Source organism: Orbicella franksi, chromosome 10 (assembly GCF_964199315.1).
Source record: "Orbicella franksi chromosome 10, jaOrbFran1.1, whole genome shotgun sequence".
Taxonomy (NCBI): Eukaryota; Metazoa; Cnidaria; class Anthozoa; order Scleractinia; family Merulinidae; genus Orbicella; species Orbicella franksi.
In genome coordinates, this window is record NC_138154.1 from 20,283,310 (window position 1) to 20,302,177 (window position 18,868).

At 39.9% G+C, this 18,868-nt stretch overlaps 2 protein-coding genes across 5 annotated transcripts in view; one reads left to right on the forward strand and one right to left on the reverse strand.

The window, feature by feature from the left end:
• LOC145500761 (NLR family CARD domain-containing protein 4-like) overlaps positions 1-18,868 on the forward strand; it is an 87,713-nt gene that overhangs the window by 63,310 nt on the left and 5,535 nt on the right. For 3 of the 4 annotated variants that reach the window (XM_081480290.1, XM_081480289.1, XM_081480287.1), the window contains exons 2-6: positions 4,346-4,409; positions 5,682-5,756; positions 6,785-7,048; positions 8,855-8,902; positions 10,250-13,095. In XM_081480290.1, coding sequence (XP_081336416.1) covers positions 5,711-5,756; positions 6,785-7,048; positions 8,855-8,902; positions 10,250-13,095 — 3,204 coding nt within the window. In that variant the 5' untranslated portion in view covers positions 4,346-4,409; positions 5,682-5,710. The other variant, XM_081480291.1, reaches the window with a different exon arrangement.
• The window catches only part of LOC145500774 (guanylate-binding protein 6-like), a 40,386-nt gene that overhangs the window by 3,830 nt on the left and 17,688 nt on the right, over positions 1-18,868 (reverse strand). The window lies entirely within an intron of this gene.

Genomic DNA, 18,868 nt, shown 5'->3' on the forward strand with positions numbered 1-18,868 from the left:
GTCGATAAAAGTCGATAATCACAAGATGTTCAACTGATTATCGATTTTATCGAGAAAAATGCAGACAAATGTTTCAATCAGCTGCGAAATTCAAGTAACCAAACCAATAATACCTCCAGTGACTTTTTTTTATGCTGAGTGTAAACAGCTCTTAAGTAAATGTGTGTGGCAATAAACTTAAATGAAAACCTGAACAGCGAAGTGGTCTGTTATTCATTACAGAATAAAATGTTTAAATTACCTCGAGAAATGATCGATTAACAGTTTCAGCTGAACTAAATCGCGATCTTTTACATAACTCAAACCAAACTAGTTCCCAGGGTCTCTCTAGGCGGGGAGATGAGAGATCCTGGGAATTCGAAGTCGTGCTTCGGGGTGACAGAACGGGTCAAAATTTAGACTAGATGCGGGAAAAAATCGAGGCCAATAAAGTAATTAAGAAGTAAAGTAAAGTAAATTAACATTTTATTCATCAGTGTTTTTACTTAGTTCAACATTTGAAAAATTCAAGCTGCTACAACTCTACTCCCTCTCTGCTAGGTTGGCTAAATTCGCCGGGTTTGTATGCCCCTTGCTTCTCCTTGCACCTGTGACTGTTGTACCAGTCCGCAACCTACGTATGTCTACGCCATACATCGTTTTTTATATTTCCGATACTTGTCGATTGAAATCGATCAAAATCGATCAAAATCGATCAAAATCAATCAGAATCGAACAAAGTCGATAATCACAATAAATTGTGTGATCGACTTTTATCGAATTCCGATATTTGTCGATTGATTAGTATCGACAACGATTGACAATGATCGATTTTTATCGACTATCGAAATAATCGACATGTTACGTCCTGACGTAACGCATCAATCGAAATCGATCATCGGAAACCCAATCATTAAATCAATATTACTCTATTTTAATCAATAATAGTCAATTGATTAAGCAAATTAATTGATTAAAATCGATAATCACAGTAGTTTAAGCATCGGGTATAGATTTCTATCGTTTTTGAGAAACTGTTGGGATATCGCGACCAAACACCTGCTAATAATATACTCAGGAAGCCAATTTGATCGAAGCAATAGTGTCGAGAGTGTCAGTGATATTTTTTATAAAGATAAGGTTTTCGACCCAGAGCGCCCCTTTACCACCTGGGCTAACATCGACAGTTAGTTAGTAAAGATGTTACTTAGCTAGTTAGTTAGTTAGATTGTTATTTAGCTAGTTAGTTAGGTAGTTAGTAGATAGTTAATAAATTGCTTGTTAAATGATTAAGCTTTTATATATTCATACATTTTATTAACTGCACGGCCATGGGCCGAGTGCGGTTCATAATCTACCCTTGGTTTATTATTATTATTATTTTTTTTGTCGGTGACCAGACCCAAACTTCCTCTAGGCCAAATTTTGAGTCACGCAATGTGTGGTGTTTATTCGCTAAAAGCTGTTAAAAAATTAATACATGGACAATTTTACGGATATTGTTTTCTTTGTTGTGGGTAAAATATATCTTCTTTTGGTTTTATCGAAGCGTTGGATTCAAACAGAATAATAAATACGCTAAAAAAGGTATTATGTCAGCCATGGAATACGTTGAAGTTGCAGCTTTCACTTTCGATAGGTGACAAATAAGATCGTGTTTACTTTGCAAGTTTATTTCGCCAGAAGCAACGGTCATTAATTTATTTGCAATTTTGCGAGTATTTCTTGTGGTTTTAGGCAAATGAAGGAAATTCTTTGGCTGTTTCATCACAGCGAGGTCATTCTTGGGATCGCCCACTGTAGGGTGTGAAGTGGCGGGAAAAATATTATGTGGACATGGCTCTCCCTTTTTGGTCTTCGGTCGGCGCCTTACATCTTCACTGCTATCGCAGATGTGGTGCAGTGAATGTAGACATCTCACCATGGTGTTGATTTCCTCTGTCATTATTTACTATAGATGACTTTCTCACTCTGGGTCCCCCCTCCTCTCCAGTTTGTTACAACAGCTTGCATGCGTGTATTCAGCTGTGTTCCAAACTTGGCCTCCCCCTTCACCCAGACAAACTGGAGGGCCTGTCTACTTGTCTCTCCTTTCTAGTTATCGAGCTGGACTCAGTCAAGCTGCAGGCACGGGTTCCCATTGACAAGAGAGAGCGCATCGTCACTCTACTGGAGTCCTGGTCTGACAAGCGATTCTGCAAGTGGCAGGAGTTAGAGTTCCTTGTTGGCCACCTTCACCATGCATGCAACATCGCCCCCCAGGGTTGAACGTTCCTCCGTCGCATGTACTGTGTACTTTGAGATGTGATGATCATCCCATTTGTCTAAACCAGGAATCCTGCTTGGACCTTGCCTGGTGGTGCGAACTTTTCCACAGGTGGGATGGGCTCAGCTTCTTCCTGATGCCAGAATGGGCTCCCATCCCTGATTTTCAAGTTTCTTCTGATGCCACCGGCACTCTGGGCTATGGAGCCATCTTCCAGCACCAGTGGTTCTGCGGTCCATGGTCAGCATCACAGCAACCCCTGTCTATTGCGTACAGGGAGCTCTTTCCCATTGTTGTGGCTGTATACTTATGGGGTCCTCAGTGGTCTTCTAGGCGGGTCGAGTTCCTGTGTGACAATGAGTTGGTGGTGGCTGTTCTGTCTTCTGGTACCTTCCGGGACTCTAAATTAATGTTTTTGATGCATTTTTTAGCATTGTTGGCAGTGCGCCGTTCGTTTTCCTTTAAGGCCTCATCTGTTACCGACACTCTTTCACGTTTTCAGTTTCAAAGATTCAGACACCTGGCCCCTTGGGTGGGCCTTGCTGCGGCCCCAGGTCCTCTGGATCTCCTCAAAGCCCTGCTTGTCACTTGCCCTTTCTTCAACTCACCCGGGGCCTCCGTCTGGGCTCCCAGGGCCACGTCGTGCTCTGGGCGGCATGCTGCCTTGGTTTCTTTGGTTTCTTGCATGCTGATGGGTTTGCAGCTAACTCTCTGTTTGATCCAAGCGTTGGCCTGGGGGTTAGTGATGTGCAGGCCAATACCCTGCAGGTGCTTGAGGATGGATCTTTTTCGCGTTGGCTGCTGCCTCTGCATCGGTCAGCGCAGTAATGTCGTCTCCCCTTTGGTAGCTCTGGGTAATTTCTTGGCTGTGTGTGGCCCTTCCCCAGGGCCATTGTTTTGTTTTGCTGATGGTTGTCCCTTAACACGCCAACTGCTGTCTTTGGTAGGCTGCTCGGGTAGTTGCTCTGGCCATAGCTTCCGGATTAGTGCTGCCACTACAGCACCTTCCTGGGGACTGCCAGATCACCTGATTAAGACTTGAGGTCGCTGGTCTAGTGGCGTTTGTCAGTACTGTGTCTGCGCACCGGCTGGCTCTCTTGGCGGGCTGGTGTATCAGCGTAGCAGGTTTGGCGTTTATGAGTTTTCTTTTACTTGGGTTGGGTGCCTCAGGTCTGGCCCCTTGGGAGCTGTGGCTTATGGGCCACGAGCCCCCATCTCTCCAGTCTGGGTCAGCCTAGAGGCCCTTTTGGCAGGGGAGGTGGGGCTTGTGGCTGGGTTGCAGGGAAGGGCAGGCTTTTGAGATGCTCTTGCTACCTGAGTTTGGGGTGGGCAGCTCCAGCCCCCAGGTTCCTGGGCACCCAACCTCCCTGTGTGACTCGCGCATTAAATGAGGTTAAATATACTTATTTAACTTAGTTAATGACAAGGAGCATGTTGCTCAGTAGTTGGCGTGGCATTGGCATGGCATTGGCATTTATTAGCGTTTTTGGTGGCATGATGTGGCATTTGGTTTGTTGCTTGGGTTTGTGTTACTGTAGTAGGCCTGGTGCGGAGCAGTTTCCTGTGCCCCCGGGTCAGCAGTTTATTGTTGCAATTTATGCATGTGCCTTTACAAATGGTTGTAGTTTTTACTGTGCGAAGTCTTCGGGGCATCTTGATCAGTTTTAGAGTTTCTTTAGTGTTTGCTCCCATCCTCCTCACCCTTTGTTATTATTACCTTATTTATTATTACTGAATTAGTATGTTTATTGTTTATTTTGTTTTTTATTATTATTGTTATTATTGTTATTATTATTATTATTATTTTTTTATTGTTTGTTATTGTTATTATTTTTATTATTTCCTCTGAGCTCCTGGCTTTGTGTGACAGGTGCTTACCCTGGGGCTGGGTATGAGGAATTCATAAAAAAAGGCTGACATTTAAAATTTTTATATCGTGCTTGAGTAGGATGCAATTTCATTTTGAACACTGTTTTCATAAATCTAGACATACTGTGTATACAGTAAACTGGATGCTAATTTGTCAGCAGAATTGAATAATTTTACTAAGCTGATACTGATAAAAACATATTTTTTCTTGTCTATTCTTATCCACTTTAGAGATACTCAAGAATCAAGCTTTTGCTGCATACATGTAAAGTTCTCATTTATTACTGATGGTGTGGTGAGTAGTTCAATATATATATTAGTTATTTCCCTGATCTGCTGTCATTTTAGCAATAGAATTTAATTGACTGCAACTTGAAGTATTTAAATGTTACTACAAGGAAAATCACATCTTTCTTATCAAGGCCATTTTAAAACATAGACAAGTAATCTGTACGAGAAACAAAATGCAGTTTACTACTACTAAATATCTCTTTTATGAACAAGAAAGATATCTCAGCCAATACATTCTTTGCAGGAAGACTTTACTAGAGGTGCTTCACAATATAAGCTTAACATTTTTGTTACCATGGCAACATACTGGGTTCCAGACCTCCCCGATATTAAAGACTTTTCTGGTCACCTTGAACTTCCCATATTGATATTTGGCAATGGTGCCTCATCTGCATGATCCAGCAAGCATATAACTACATATGTTAGGTGGAGTTAGAGGGGACTGGAAAGAGTGGGTTGCCATGGGAATGGAAATTTTTATTTATAGCCTTAGGTGTGTTGCATGTAGAACTATTTGCCTACCAAGTTTCAATAGGTTCTGCTGCAAATTGACTGGGATAGCTTTATTTATAGCAGAGCTCTGGGAGCCCCATACTCATATACATGTAAGAAAGATTTGTAAAGGGCTTAAAATCACTGCAAATGATGCAAAAAAATAGAGAGAGGAGAGCAAGAAAAGGATTACAAGAGAGTGGAGGAATAAAAAAGGTGGCCTCCTTTATTTGCATTTCGCCCACACGCTTGCTTATTGCCTGCTTTGCTGTAATTTTGCACCTACCCTCCATCTGGATATTGCTTATTGACAAGTTGATTTTAATGATCATGTACATGTAGAGGAGGAAAATTAGCCAATTTTAAAGTGATAAATATTTTTGCCAAAAAGCTGGTGTGTGATAAATTAAAGTTGTCAGATACGAAAAATGGCTTGTGAAGACTGTTTGTCACATAAAATGTGGCAAATATGTTCATTAGCACCATATTTAACACCTCCGCCTTGCTGTCCAAGCAAAGACACACTAAACTTTGACTTGTTGACGCTGTGGCATAAGATAACACAATGCTCGTGTAGACCAGGCTTACATGTATTACTGCTCATAACATTCCATTTATGCAACATGTAATCTGTCAACATGAAGGCATAAATTTATTTAAATCAGGTTCACACTCTTGCAGTTAATATTCCATGGTTCCTGTCAAATAATTTTTGTTACAAAACGAGACATTACAAACTGTATGACCTTTCATTAATTAGCAATTTTGCTTTGTTACTGTTTAGAACTGATATTGGCAAAGCAGATCATCACAATGTCTAAAGCTGCAACCAACGCTAGCAGCAGTTCAGAGGATGATGGTAATGACGGCTGCAATTGTCAAGTTATTTATGATAAGGATGGATGGTTTTCTCGTGCAGATTACATTTTATTATAAATTATAGACATGTAAATTAGACCTAATTTCACCACAGGATGCAAAAAGTAGATGCAGAAATCTCCAAAGCTAAAGCCGTAATTCTCCTCATAAACACTTTCTGTATGAGAATGGCCCCACATGTGACATGTCCTGTACATTCCCAAGGAGACCCTAGAGGCAGAGCCTGTCTCTAACTGATTACTAAGCTGTTTTAGTAGTTCAGAAATTACATTGTAGTTTAATGGGGACAAATGACAGCACTGTGCCCAGCCTCTCTGCTTTCAACCAGCATGACCCCAAAGCAATCAACTGCAACACATCAGTCCTTGGGTACTGTTCCACCATTTTCCAGTGTAGGAGTGGAACTGCATCCAAAAACTACCCCCATTTCAAGACCTGTTTTTATCAGGGTGTGGGGGAACATAAGATATAAAAACAACCCTTGATAATTCTGCGGATAGGGGCATTCATGAAACACGCAGTGGAAAAATGGAAATGTCAAAGGGGTTAAAGAATTAAACATTTCAAGACCTATTTTTATCAGAGGGTGGGGGAGCTTTAGATATAAAACACCCTTTGATAATTCTGAAGATAGGGGCATTCATGAAACACCCACTGGAAATATAGAAATTTCATTGGGACAAGAAACATAGAAACCCAATCCAACCATTAAAAGTTAAACAGTATTTTGTTGAACCATTAGACTGCACTTTTGAAACCAGTGCAAGGCAGTCAGCTGAATATCTCGATTACTTTTATTTATAAATAATATATTAATAGACTTCTAAAAGGCCATTGATTATTCATGAGGATCTATATTTGTTGTACCATGGCCAGGAAATCTTGAAATCTATACAAATGTATGCTTAACCTGCACCAGTGATATGCCATTCTGATGTTATTATCACTTTGATATGTAAGAAAACTGCATCACTGGTTAACTGGAAGTTTCTCCTCTTTCACATATAGTTGCTTTCAAAGAAGGCAAACCTGGTGACCTTGAACTAGATGAGCTGGCGGGAAAGATTGCTGCAAAGTGGCAGGAGCTAGGACTTCACCTTGGCATTTGTCAGGATGTACTGGACGAAATACAGGCTAATCAAGAAAGAAAACCATATCGGATGTTACTTCACTGGAGAAATACAACATCGTCGAATGCACTTTATCGTGAGCTCTACGACGCTTTGTGTTGTGTCAGAGTTGGCCTTAATAACGTGGCCAAAGAATTTTGTTGTAAGTAAACCACATGGTGCATTTTCTTCTAGGATTACACTAGAACCCCGCCTTACGATAACCCCATTAATACGGCCACCTTGCTATTACAGTCACTTTATTCTGGCCTGAAAAAAAGCTCAGTCAGTCATTTTCTTATTTAAAGAACGTCTTTCATACTACCACCCGGTTAATACAGCCAGATTTTTGTGGCCCATCGGTGACCGGATTAGCGGGGTTCCACTGTACTTAAAATTAGGGCTGTCACTTATTTTGAAGTAGGCGGGGAAATGAAAAAAAAAATGGCGGGGGATAGGGTCTCCTCACAATCCACAAGACATTATTTTCAAACTTGATGCATTTGGCAGATCATGAATACAAATTATGGTTTTCACTTGATGCAATTTAATATTTTCTGACTGCTATGAACTCATGCCCATTAAGGTAACTTGAAAATTTTTCTCCGGGAAAATCTACGGGAGCAGTTCCCTGTAAATACAGTATTGCTACGCACTCTAGAAGCCAAAACTAAATGTCAGTTTCAGCCTCGTTTTTTGTCGCATATGCGATACAAACCATGGAGGGAGCATTGCTTGCTTACAGGTTTATTGACAATATAAGCAGTAAATGCAATCTCTACATAGTTGAAAAAACCCTGAAATGGACTTGAGGAAAAGCTTTTTCACACATTTTGAAGCCCCCCCAAAAGCGACGTCTGTTTAGCTAATGAAACAAAATTGAATGATTTGAAGGCAAACTTCTTCAATTTTTTTGTTTACATGCATGTAACTTTGAGACGTTTTAATTAGGCTTTCATGAGTTACTTATGTTCGCAATGCCTTACGGGGCTATCATTGCAACACGAAAAGAAATGAAAAGCTACAAAGAATTTGCACCAAAATCATTGAGACAAGAAAGGTCTCTGATCTAGTTGAAAACACATTTTATGATTGTATACTCTTTGAATGTTTATTTGAAAAGTGTCATTTCCAACATTTTGTTGTTGCTGCCGCATGAACATCTAAGATGTTTATTCTGTTACAATGCACATTGTTTTTGTATGTAAGCTTGAAGGAATGAGTGAATGAATGATGTAAGCTTGTTATATGTTGCTGGTAAAGTGAAAGTTTAAATTTCAGAAAAAAAGAACCCTTGTTTGTCATTAGTGTATCATTACTGCAGTATTAGATTTTATCCAGGTCTTCTACATGTATGCTTAGTTTTCTATCAGAGTAGCTGTGTTTCGCACTCCTAGTAGTGGGGGAAATCCTTGGTTCCCGACCATAGTGACAGCCTGATTTTATACGTATGTTTCTTTCCCTCCCTTTTACTCTATAACAACTGCATGGACAGTGTACTAAATGACAATGTCCAACAGGGATTTATCCAGTTGTATTCATTTTTGTGCTGCAAATCAAAGGGGCAAATAATTTTTCTGCAAATGATAACTGCTTTTTAGATATTTCTCTCAAAGAAATTTGACTAAATACCTCTCAGACTGCTGTGGTGTGAATAAACGTACAACCTGTGAAGGTCAATTAATCAACATGACACGAGCGTGGGACAAAGAAAAATTCTGAGTCCCCGACAGGAATCGAACCCATGACCTCCCGAACACCGGGCGGGCGCTCTATCCACTGAGCTACGAGAACTCATGGAGAGCAAGGTCATGGGTTCGATTCCTGTCGGGGACTCAGAATTTTTCTTTGTCCCACGCTCGTGTCATGTTCATTAATTCACCTTCACATTTCATTACCGAGCTTAAATTTCACCATCTATATTAACTTATCACTAAACGTACAACCTGTTTCTTTTTTTTTTTTGCAGATGTGTCAGCACAAGGGCCAAGTCCACCCAAGCGCCCCAAATTTGAAGGTATTTTTATTACTTAGGACAAAATGCAATATGTGCTTGGCTAGTGAAGACATGAAAAATGTCCATTTGATCTAATTTGTTGAAATATGCCAGTCACAGTGAGTCATACACTGCAAATCTTTTTTCTTATTCCTTTCCTCTGGCTCAGTATTGTATAAGAAAGGCCCAGCATGTGACCTGCATGACTGGACACAAAGACTCTCTCCTACAGCTCATGACAACTTGTCTGATAGTGAGTCCTCAGTGGTGAAAAGTCAAAACTTATGAGTCTGATTGACAAATGACCACCATCCCCACCGTCCCTATTTGTAACCTCAGCCAATAAGCCCCTTATCCGAAGTTGATTAGCCCCAAACCAAAAGTCACTTAGGGCCCGAAAATAAACTAAAACATGTTGAGCGTTAATTTAGATGCACTTCTCCAACAATAAATTTTTTTTACAATTAATCTACTCATCAAATGGTTGAGGTAAATCAGGTAATATGCAATTAAAGGGAAGCGCAATTGACACAATCCAATATCTTGTGAAACACATAAATATAAATGATATTTTCATCAATTTTGTCCTTTTTATATGCAGTCCTTCAAAATCGTTGTCTTCTCATTATAGTTACTGAAGCAGTGGATAGCTTCCAAAAAAAAGAAAAAACTGAACTTTTATTATACAACATTGGTACCCGCCCGCCCGCCCCCCCCCCCCCCCCGAAACAAAGAAAGAAATTTGTAACATTGTGAGGAAAATTCGGGTGAACTAGTCTTAGTTCAAGATATTGTAGCGCAGAATTCAAGATACTAGAAATCTACTGAACTGGTACTTTGTCTGGATTTTAGATTAAAAAAAGATATATCAACTTTCACGCATAGCCATGGAAACTCTCAAACTTTTGTAACATAATTATGGAGAACGCCACCTACGATAATTTTTGTTATTATACTTTTTTGTAAGGCTTTGTTGTCACGCGCACTGTGATTTGTCAGTTTAGTGTATTCCTCCCTATAATTTAAAGCTGTCTCCGAAGCCATCAAACACACTTAGAGATAAAATAAATGTTTTACTAACATTGTCTTCACAGCGAGTACTGTATGTTACGAAACGACGTTTTTTTTCCGTTCGATTTATGGCCATCGCGCTTCGTGCTTGGGCCAGCAGAAATTGAAAGGGAGAAAACTCGGTCCTTAACTTACATTACGGACCTCAAACTCTGTTAGTAAGAGTTGTTTAAATTGAAATCAGTCGTAACATATTTAACTCGAGCAAGTGTTTAGCGTACACAACAGATTTAGATAATCAAAGTTTTCAAATTAAGGGAGGGTTAAGAATAACGACTTCTCATTTCTTCTCAACAGACTCTCCAACCAAACAGTTTTTGGTATCGTGCCTGGAAGAGCTGCACGAGTTTTACAACACGAACAGTAAGGTGAAAATCACGCCTTGGGACCAAGACAACACAGTAGATATTGATAAGATTTACATACAGTTATCAATAGTGAGAGATGATAGAAAACCTGACGAAACAGCAAAAGAAAAGCTTCAAGATTACGCTGAAATGTTTAAAGGCTACGGAGGTCGTCTTAACTCTAAAAGAATTCTAGTCTACGGGAGACCGGGAATAGGAAAGTCTACTTTCACTCAGAAAATTGCTGTGGACTGGACCAGAGGCAAGAAAGAAATCCTAAAGAAGTTCGATGTTTTACTATTAATTAAGTTGCGAGACGTTTGCGACAGTCGAGATTTCCGCACCATGCTAGAGACTGCAGAGCTGTTGTCTGCTGATGACCCAGTGGCAGTCGATAACTTGGATAAATATGTCCGTGATAACCAAGGCAAAGTCCTGCTCGTTTTTGATGGCTATGACGAGTACAGCGGTGGAAAATCATCTCCAGTTGATAAGATCTGGAGAGGCAGTCTACTGAGAGGTTGTTGTGTTGTTATCACAACACGGCGAGTAAAAGAAGAGCAGCTAAGCAAGCACAGTCATGTTCAACTCGAGCTCAACGGGTTCGATAGTGTGAAGCAAGTCAAAGAGTTTGCAAGCAAGTTCCTCAGTGATCAGAATGACGTAGACGAGCTTGTTGAATATCTGCGAAAACAAGAACGCATTTGGGACATGGCGAAGATACCACTTCTCCTATTAATGTTGTGTCTAGTTTGGAAGGAGAAAGACATTAAAGGACTACCCACATCTGGAGCGGACCTTTACTCAAGATTCATGCAGACCCTCTTGTATCACCTGAATTCAAAAGATTCAGAAGAGGAGTTTCAAAGCATAGATGAATACACAGAAGAACTATCGAGATTAGGAAAACTTGCTTTTTACGCTCTTTTGGAGAACTGTCTTCATTTCAGCTCTAGCAAACTGCCCGATAGCGATGTCTGTAAGAAATTTATTGACACTGGTTTTTTGCAAACTTCAAAGCTTTCAAGTTCGATTCCTGAGAAAATCGTCTATTTCCTCCATAAGTCCGTTCAGGAGTTCGTCGCTGCCAGGTTCATCGTTCGAGAACTGACGAATAAGAAAAATGAAAGTGTCACCTGCCTTTCAAAAATTGATTCTTTTCAAAAAATAGAGGAGATGTTTGAAGTTCTGAAATTCGCCTGTGAGTTGTCTTCAGATGCTGCCCGCGCTGTTCTCAGTCATCTGCAGATGATAGGAGACAAAGAAGGTCTTACAGCGTACAACTTCACCGTGACGCCTTCTGTTGAGGATTTGTCATATGATCAAAAAAGGTTTATTTCTATCAGTTCGGATTGTTTGTTTTCCTGTGCAGCGTCAGACAGACAAGCTGTGTTCCCTTTTTTTCTTGAGTGTGTTAATTATGTTCTAATACTAAATGGTGAACAGGTCTCTATTGCTGCCAGAGAACACTTACTGAGATCCACCAGTAGTTGTCCAAACTATCTTTTCTTTGACCAAGGATTAAGAAGTAAAGAAATAGATGATGATGAAGTTTTCTCTGTACTTCTTGATTTAAACACTTCCCTTGTGTTGTGTTCGGGGGAAGTCAGGAGTGTAAAAAAGTACCCCAGTCTAGCAGATGAAAGCTTTTTCCTTAAGAAAGAAGGACAGCAAATGTTGTTCTGTCTTACTCGCATTTGCAAGGACTACACGCACGCTCTGCCTACTGAACTGCTCATTGAACTCACATCAACACCAGTGTCTCCTTCTCAGCAGCCTGTTGATGACTTGTCAAAGAATCAAGACAACAGTGGTGCTTTGGTTTTGACTGAGAACGTACCAGACCACACTGGCCAGCATAGCCTTTCATTCGTCAGAGAGATTGAAATTTACGACCCAACAAGTGAGGAACTCGCGATTGTGAAAAACGTGTTACCTTTCATAACACATCCGCACGACATCGAAATCGCCTGCCTCTTCTTTACGTCATACGACGCTGGGCTGATAGAGAGTGTGGTTTCCAACATTCACCTTTCCGACAATCTCCACAGCTTAAAACTTGTCAACATTAATTTGACAGCAACATGTGCTGATGAGATCGCCAGTTCACTGTACCAGGCTGGTAACTTGCGCAAGCTTGACTTGTCCGGTAGCCCGTTGTACAGCAATGTGAGGAGTTTGGTTGAGAACCTTGGACACGTGACTGTCTTAAGGTTGCGCCGTGTTAATATGGGAGAGGAAGAGGCCGCGGTACTTGGAGCTTCACTGGCACGTATAAATGGGTTACAAAAACTGGATATATCAGACAACGAACTGGGTCACGGGATAATTAAACTGGCGAACCACTTAGACTGTGCCCCTTCTCTGACAAAGCTGAACCTAGGAAATACAAAGATGGGTGCAGAGGAAGCCAAAGCTGTTTTCCGATGTTTACCAAGAATTACACTGCTACAGAATCTTAATTTATCATTCAATCCGCTGGGCTATGGGATTATGGAGCTGGCTAAAAACTTGAACTTTGTTCCTGGTTTGAGGCAGCTCTGGTTGCGTGATACACAGATTGGCGAAGAGGAAGTATCAGCGCTGGCTTGTGCACTTAAGGATGTACCAGAGCTGGTTGATCTCGACGTATCATTGAATCCGATTGGCCGAGGAGTCAGTGTCCTGATTCAGCATCTCAGCAGTGTTCCTGAGCTGAATTTCTTGTATCTGGACGGTGTTGAGATGACAAAATCAGAAGCCGAGGAGTTGTGCACAGCATGTAGAAGATACACCACACTAAGCACTGAATACCATGTAAGTGTTTTATTTCTGTTGACATTTATATGATTGTACTCTTTAAAATAATATAGCTCGTAGTTCTGTAGCCAATGAACCACTTCAAAAGCAATTTTTAAAGTGATTAGATGAAAGAAAATACAATTGGCATATTTTGTAATTTCTGTTGTTTTCGCAATTTTTTGTGTAATTTAGCAAAACAAGTATAGCCTGCAGAACAGGCGTAATTTTTTTGCTTATTTCAGGCGACAGAGACGAAAGCGAGGCGAGCGCGAAGTGCGAGTGTCACACGAGGGGAAAAGTGCGAAAAAAAAGTAACGCCTTTACGCATACTGTTGTGCAAGTTGTTCCGACGTTCAAATATGAACGTGACTACCCAATACGTTACTTGACGACACTTGATCCTCGTGTGTTTTTCAAATACAGCATGGCGGTTGCATCATCTTGTTCTGTGGATGAAGCTATTCGAGAAGCCCTTCGTTTATTTCCGAACGTGCCTCATTCCTCCCTCTCCTTTAAAGTGCCTATGAAGTAAAAAATAATTGCTGCTTATTTGAAAGGCTTTTCAAAGTAAAGAAGAATGGCGTTTCCCTTTTTGGAATATCTTTTTTCGTTCTGGAGATATTTACGTTTTTGTATTATGCAAATGAAGAAAGTGATGACGTCATAGGTGGTTCCACTTGAACATTAAACACTGAATCAAGAATATCTCTAGAAATATTGGAGCAGTGTTCTTCAAACTTGGCACCACAAATGTACATCACAAAAGAAACAGAATGACACCTTCTGTGTTGTTGCCATGGCAACACTTTTGGCTCCAGTCCCTTTCTGTGAAAAAACACATAATGCAATTTGCAACCCTTCGAAAAGGGACAGAGGGTCTTGCTCGGAACACACATGATTCCCATATTGTCTTAACTCTCCCAATTAGATTGTTGGGAGTGGATGGTCCTTGTTTAAGATAAAATTTGGTGATGTTATTTTTAATTGAAACAGGACCAGCGGCATAACTGTTGTCATGGCGACGGCACAACAGGTGTCATTTTGTTTCTTTTGTGATGTACATCTCTGGTGCCAAGTTTAAAGAACACTGCTTTAATATTTCTAGAGATATTCTTGATTGAGTGTTGAACTGTTTAGTGGAACCACCTATGACGTCATCACTTATAATAAAAAAACGTGAATATCTCTAAAACGAAAAAATATATTCCAAAAAGGAAAACGCCATTCTTCTTTACTTTGAAAAGCCTTTCAAATCAGCAGCAATTATTTTTTACTTCATAGGCACTTTAACCCATTGACACCTGCATGAAATTGCCTGCGACCTACCCCAAATTCCCTGTCGCTCTTTGGAATATTTCAAAACGAGAGCAAGCACAAAAATAAACCATATGCGCAGTAACCACAGACACAAGATTAGGTTTCAAGACATTGTTTATTTAAAATTGAATAAATGAAGGGCCAAAATATTAAAAAAACATCAACACTAAGAACTCAACTTGATGTGTAAAACTGATAAGAAAAGAAGAAATTATATTTTTCCTTTGCCGCGCGACAAAACCCGGGAAAATTGAATATGCAAAATGAGTTAATTATTGACTTCGGAGGACAAAACGAAACCGAATAAAAGAGAATCTGCATTCTTTTACTATAACAGATAACATTTGAGAAAACATTGGAAAATAAAAGTGACAGACACATGTAAAAACCAATTTAAAAACAAGAAATCAGATAATTTCTTCGCCGCGCGACGAAATAATACAGCGCAGCAAATGAAAGATGAAAGGACGACAAAAACAAGCCAATTATTTTGAGAAAAATCATATTTCAACCTTGTTAAATAGTGCCCACTTAGTTCGTTTCTCAGGAGTTCTGTAGTAGCTGAATAATACTCCAAAAAATATATTTGAACGAAGCGAATAAGCTAAAGAAACAAACCACGGAGGTCGTCGTAAATAGACCAATTTCGCTATATTGAAATTCAGCCTAAAACAGTAGATCTAAGTACGAGGTCCCGGGGAATAACAGAGTTTGTGTGGTTTATTCCCCAGAGCCTCATGCTGAGGTCTATAGTGTTAGGCTGAATTTTAATATATCGTAATTGGTCTATTAAATATACAGAAATCCAGCTTGCAAGTTACTGTTCACTTTTAAAACCTAAAATTCCCAAATAAAGGCAAGCAATTGAAAATGACAACGCGTCACAAGAACCTCCTCTGTCTAAGAATTTCACCACCCGTGCTGTCTATGCAGCAATTATAGACCACTACTTCCAACCCCCAACTGCGGAACCAAAATTACTACAATATGGTTTCTCGACAGAATGCTTAAAGAAAGTTTATAACCTCACTTTTGTTACCACGCCCGAAACAAAGCTTCAAATTTTTCAATATAAAATTATCCACAACATACTTCCAACTAGGTGTTCCCTTTTCCGTACGAAGCTATGCGATTCTGAAATCTGTCAGCTATGCAAAATGCAACCGCAAACATTGCCTCACTTATTTTACCTTTGTTCTGTAATTTCCAATTGCTGGTCTACATTTCAAAATTGGTGGTTTGAAGAACATAGAAACATAATAACTCTCACTGAACGTAATATCCTTTTTGGTTGGCTTGATAACACCACAGAATCAAAAGACATTTTAAACTATGTCACCTTGGTGACCAAGTATTATATCTTTTGCACTATCCAAGACAGCGATGATGTACCCTTTGACGACTTTCCTTCTGTACTTAAGAACAAATTTAATACTTGGTGGAAAGACTTTATTTGAGTTTTTTCATTTTACTTACTTAGTTAAGTTATTGATTAATTTAATTGATTCTTAATTTAGTAATAGTTTCTTTTTTTTTTTCAACGTACCTAATCAAAATGTTGTACTTTGTAATAGTTTGTAATTCTTATTCTAATTGTATTTTTGTAACACACATCATTACCTTCTGTTAAAAAAAAAAAGTTAAATAACATGGTGCTATAATAAAACATACGTTTTGCTTTAAAAAAATAAATAAATAAAAAATAAAGGCAGGCAAAGGAAAGAAACGTGACAGGAAGTTCAATAACAATAAATTTTCATTCAAGATGAGGCAAAAAAAAAAAAAAAACTATCTAGCAGCAAAAAAAGGTTGAAAGTTTTGCAGACGTGCTTCGCTGCATTATTATCAAAACTCACTTGAGAGGTTGAGAGCGCACATTCTTTACAAGAAAGGTTTGAGGACTCTCTACACCTTGTTATTCCATTCTAAGACCTTGGAAGTTTGCAGATTTGGCTCACAACGCGCCATGATTACCTGCACTTTTCGAGCGCCACTGTTCTTTTAACGCCGTGATTGGCTGGTCATTTAAGGGTGTGTCTGGGGGCGGAACAGCTTAAAGCAATAGTACGCGTACAGGCGTTATGTTTTTTGCGCTCTTCCCCTCGCGTGCGACTCGCAGTTCGCGCTCACCTCGCTTTCGGAGAACAAAATGATGACACCGCCATGTTGTATTTAAAAAACAATCGAGGATCACGTGTCGTCAAGTAACGAATAGGCCATTTTACATTTGTGTGCTCAGTTACCTGGCCTTTGAATGCAAGCGAGGCTGGAGGTGACCTTGCTTTGATACAGACCTCTCTGCTTTTTTATTCAAATGCCAATTAGTTAGCATAAGAACAACTTGATTAACAGAACAAAAGCAGTGCGGCCGTTTTCTACGGTTGCGGCCTAAACATGGACTTTTACGGTATTTGTGGGTTGGTCCGCGGAAGATGGAAGTGTCTACTCAGAGAAAATCAAGAACAAAACTTAACTACATTTTCATTTTAAGCTACATGTATTAATCAATGTATTTTTCGAAGACAGCACAACGGAAAGCAAGACCTCTGTGATCGATGAATGAAATTTCTTTATTTCTACTTCTAGGAAATTGTTCGTGCTCAAATAGCAGAGAAACACTCTGCTAACCCTCCCAATCAACGTTTTTTTTACCACCAAAACTCTGGGTGTTCACGTGACCAGCCCCATTCGGGGTATTTCTTGAGGGGGGAGATATAGGACCCTGAAGGTTGATTTGTGTCCAGTACCCGAAGAAGGAGCACTGCGTGCAAATGTATGTACGCTCGATGAAGAACTGAAACGAGACCAAGATGAAAAGCCGCATACACCTCTTCCGCGTTAAATCGAATAGGAAGCCTTCAGTTCAACCATTTGTTACACAACATACTTCATTGAACAGGTCAAAAACAAACTAAAAATGAATAAAAACCTGTAGGCAGAAGACTAAGAATTTCAAGTTTAAGTGTTGACGTCTTTCTTAGCAACGAGTTCATTGGCACCATACCGGTAACGCGATATAATCAAAAAAGGATGCCATGGTGCTACCCCAGTGGGAGACGTTGTAGCGTGATTGGACCAGTTCCAAGCGTTTAAGTGGGTGCCATTTAGTTGATTATCGACTTAAAGTTGATAAAGGCACGCTTGCCGTTTTTTCCCATCTAAAGGGAGGCGCAATGGTCTAATGGTTAGCCGAGCCTGGAGGAGTTTATTACGTGACGGCAAAGGTAGTCTAAAGGGCCTTTTCATCAGGGAAGAGTTCTAGTTCTTGTTATAGTATGCCTTTGTCCCTATAAAATCGCCGCAACTTTCGCACATGTTTTAGTGAATAAAGGTTTGTTGTCGTTGTTTTTGTTGTTTGGCCAATGACAGGTGTTTTCACCTCCGCGAAGAGGGCTAATAGGGCTAATTGAATCCCTGAAGAGGCTTTCCGGATTTCCGAGATTGAGAATGGTAATCTACAATGATTTGTCTCGTTTCAAACAGATGGGCCACTTTGATGTGGCAGTTATAGAGAAAATAGTGACCGAGTCACCGGCTTAAGAAATTCAACCTGGGCCTGCCAAAAATTTCAAATAAGACCCATACGTATCCGAACATTTCCGAGGACGTTCTGAAAATGTCCGATGTTGCATTTTCCTGGTACCATCCGCCAAACAGAACGCTGTCGCCAGCACACATTTCCTTGCAAAAACTGAGAATTTGGAAAGGTGTACCGTCATTTTACATGGACCTATATAGTAACTGGACCTCGTGTCGTACAATTCTAAACAATTATTGGATGAGGTTTTTTGTGATATCCAGAATAATCAAGGTCGAGGTAAGTCTTATCAGCCGAAGCCGAAGGCGGAGGCTGATAACTCTTACAGAGACCTTGATTATTCTGGATATCACAAAAACCGAGTCTAATAATTGTTTTATTATACATTGAACAAAAAAACACTGGAAGTCATGTTTTTGCTTCTTCACTGACGGCAAACAACACTAAGCGCGAACTTCACATGATTTCCCTTAGAAATCATGCACCACGGTCATACATGACATGATTACCAGTGACCTTGAGTGTCCTTGACATGACTATTGTATAATCCGCAGCTTGATGACGTCGCAGACGCTGATTTCGAAAATTCACTGTACGCTTTCGGTCAATCAGCAAAGAGATAGTGAGTTCAATGTATAATAAAGGGAGTAATCGCAGGAGGAAGTTTAAAATCGGACGAGCGCGAAGTGCGAGGCCGTTTTGAAATTACGTGCACGATTACTCCTTCAATTGTAAGATTCGAGGTTCAATTACTAATTGATCGTATCTATAGCAAATCTCGGAATTAAAAATGTCTTTTGAGAACTTCTTTTGGGCGGAAAGGTTTGTAGCGCTTTTCATAAGTTTAAAAACTGTAGGAAACATTCAGAAGGAAGCCATTAAAGCTCGCGTAATTGACGTGCGAATGGCGTAGGAATCCAGTTACAAAAAGTT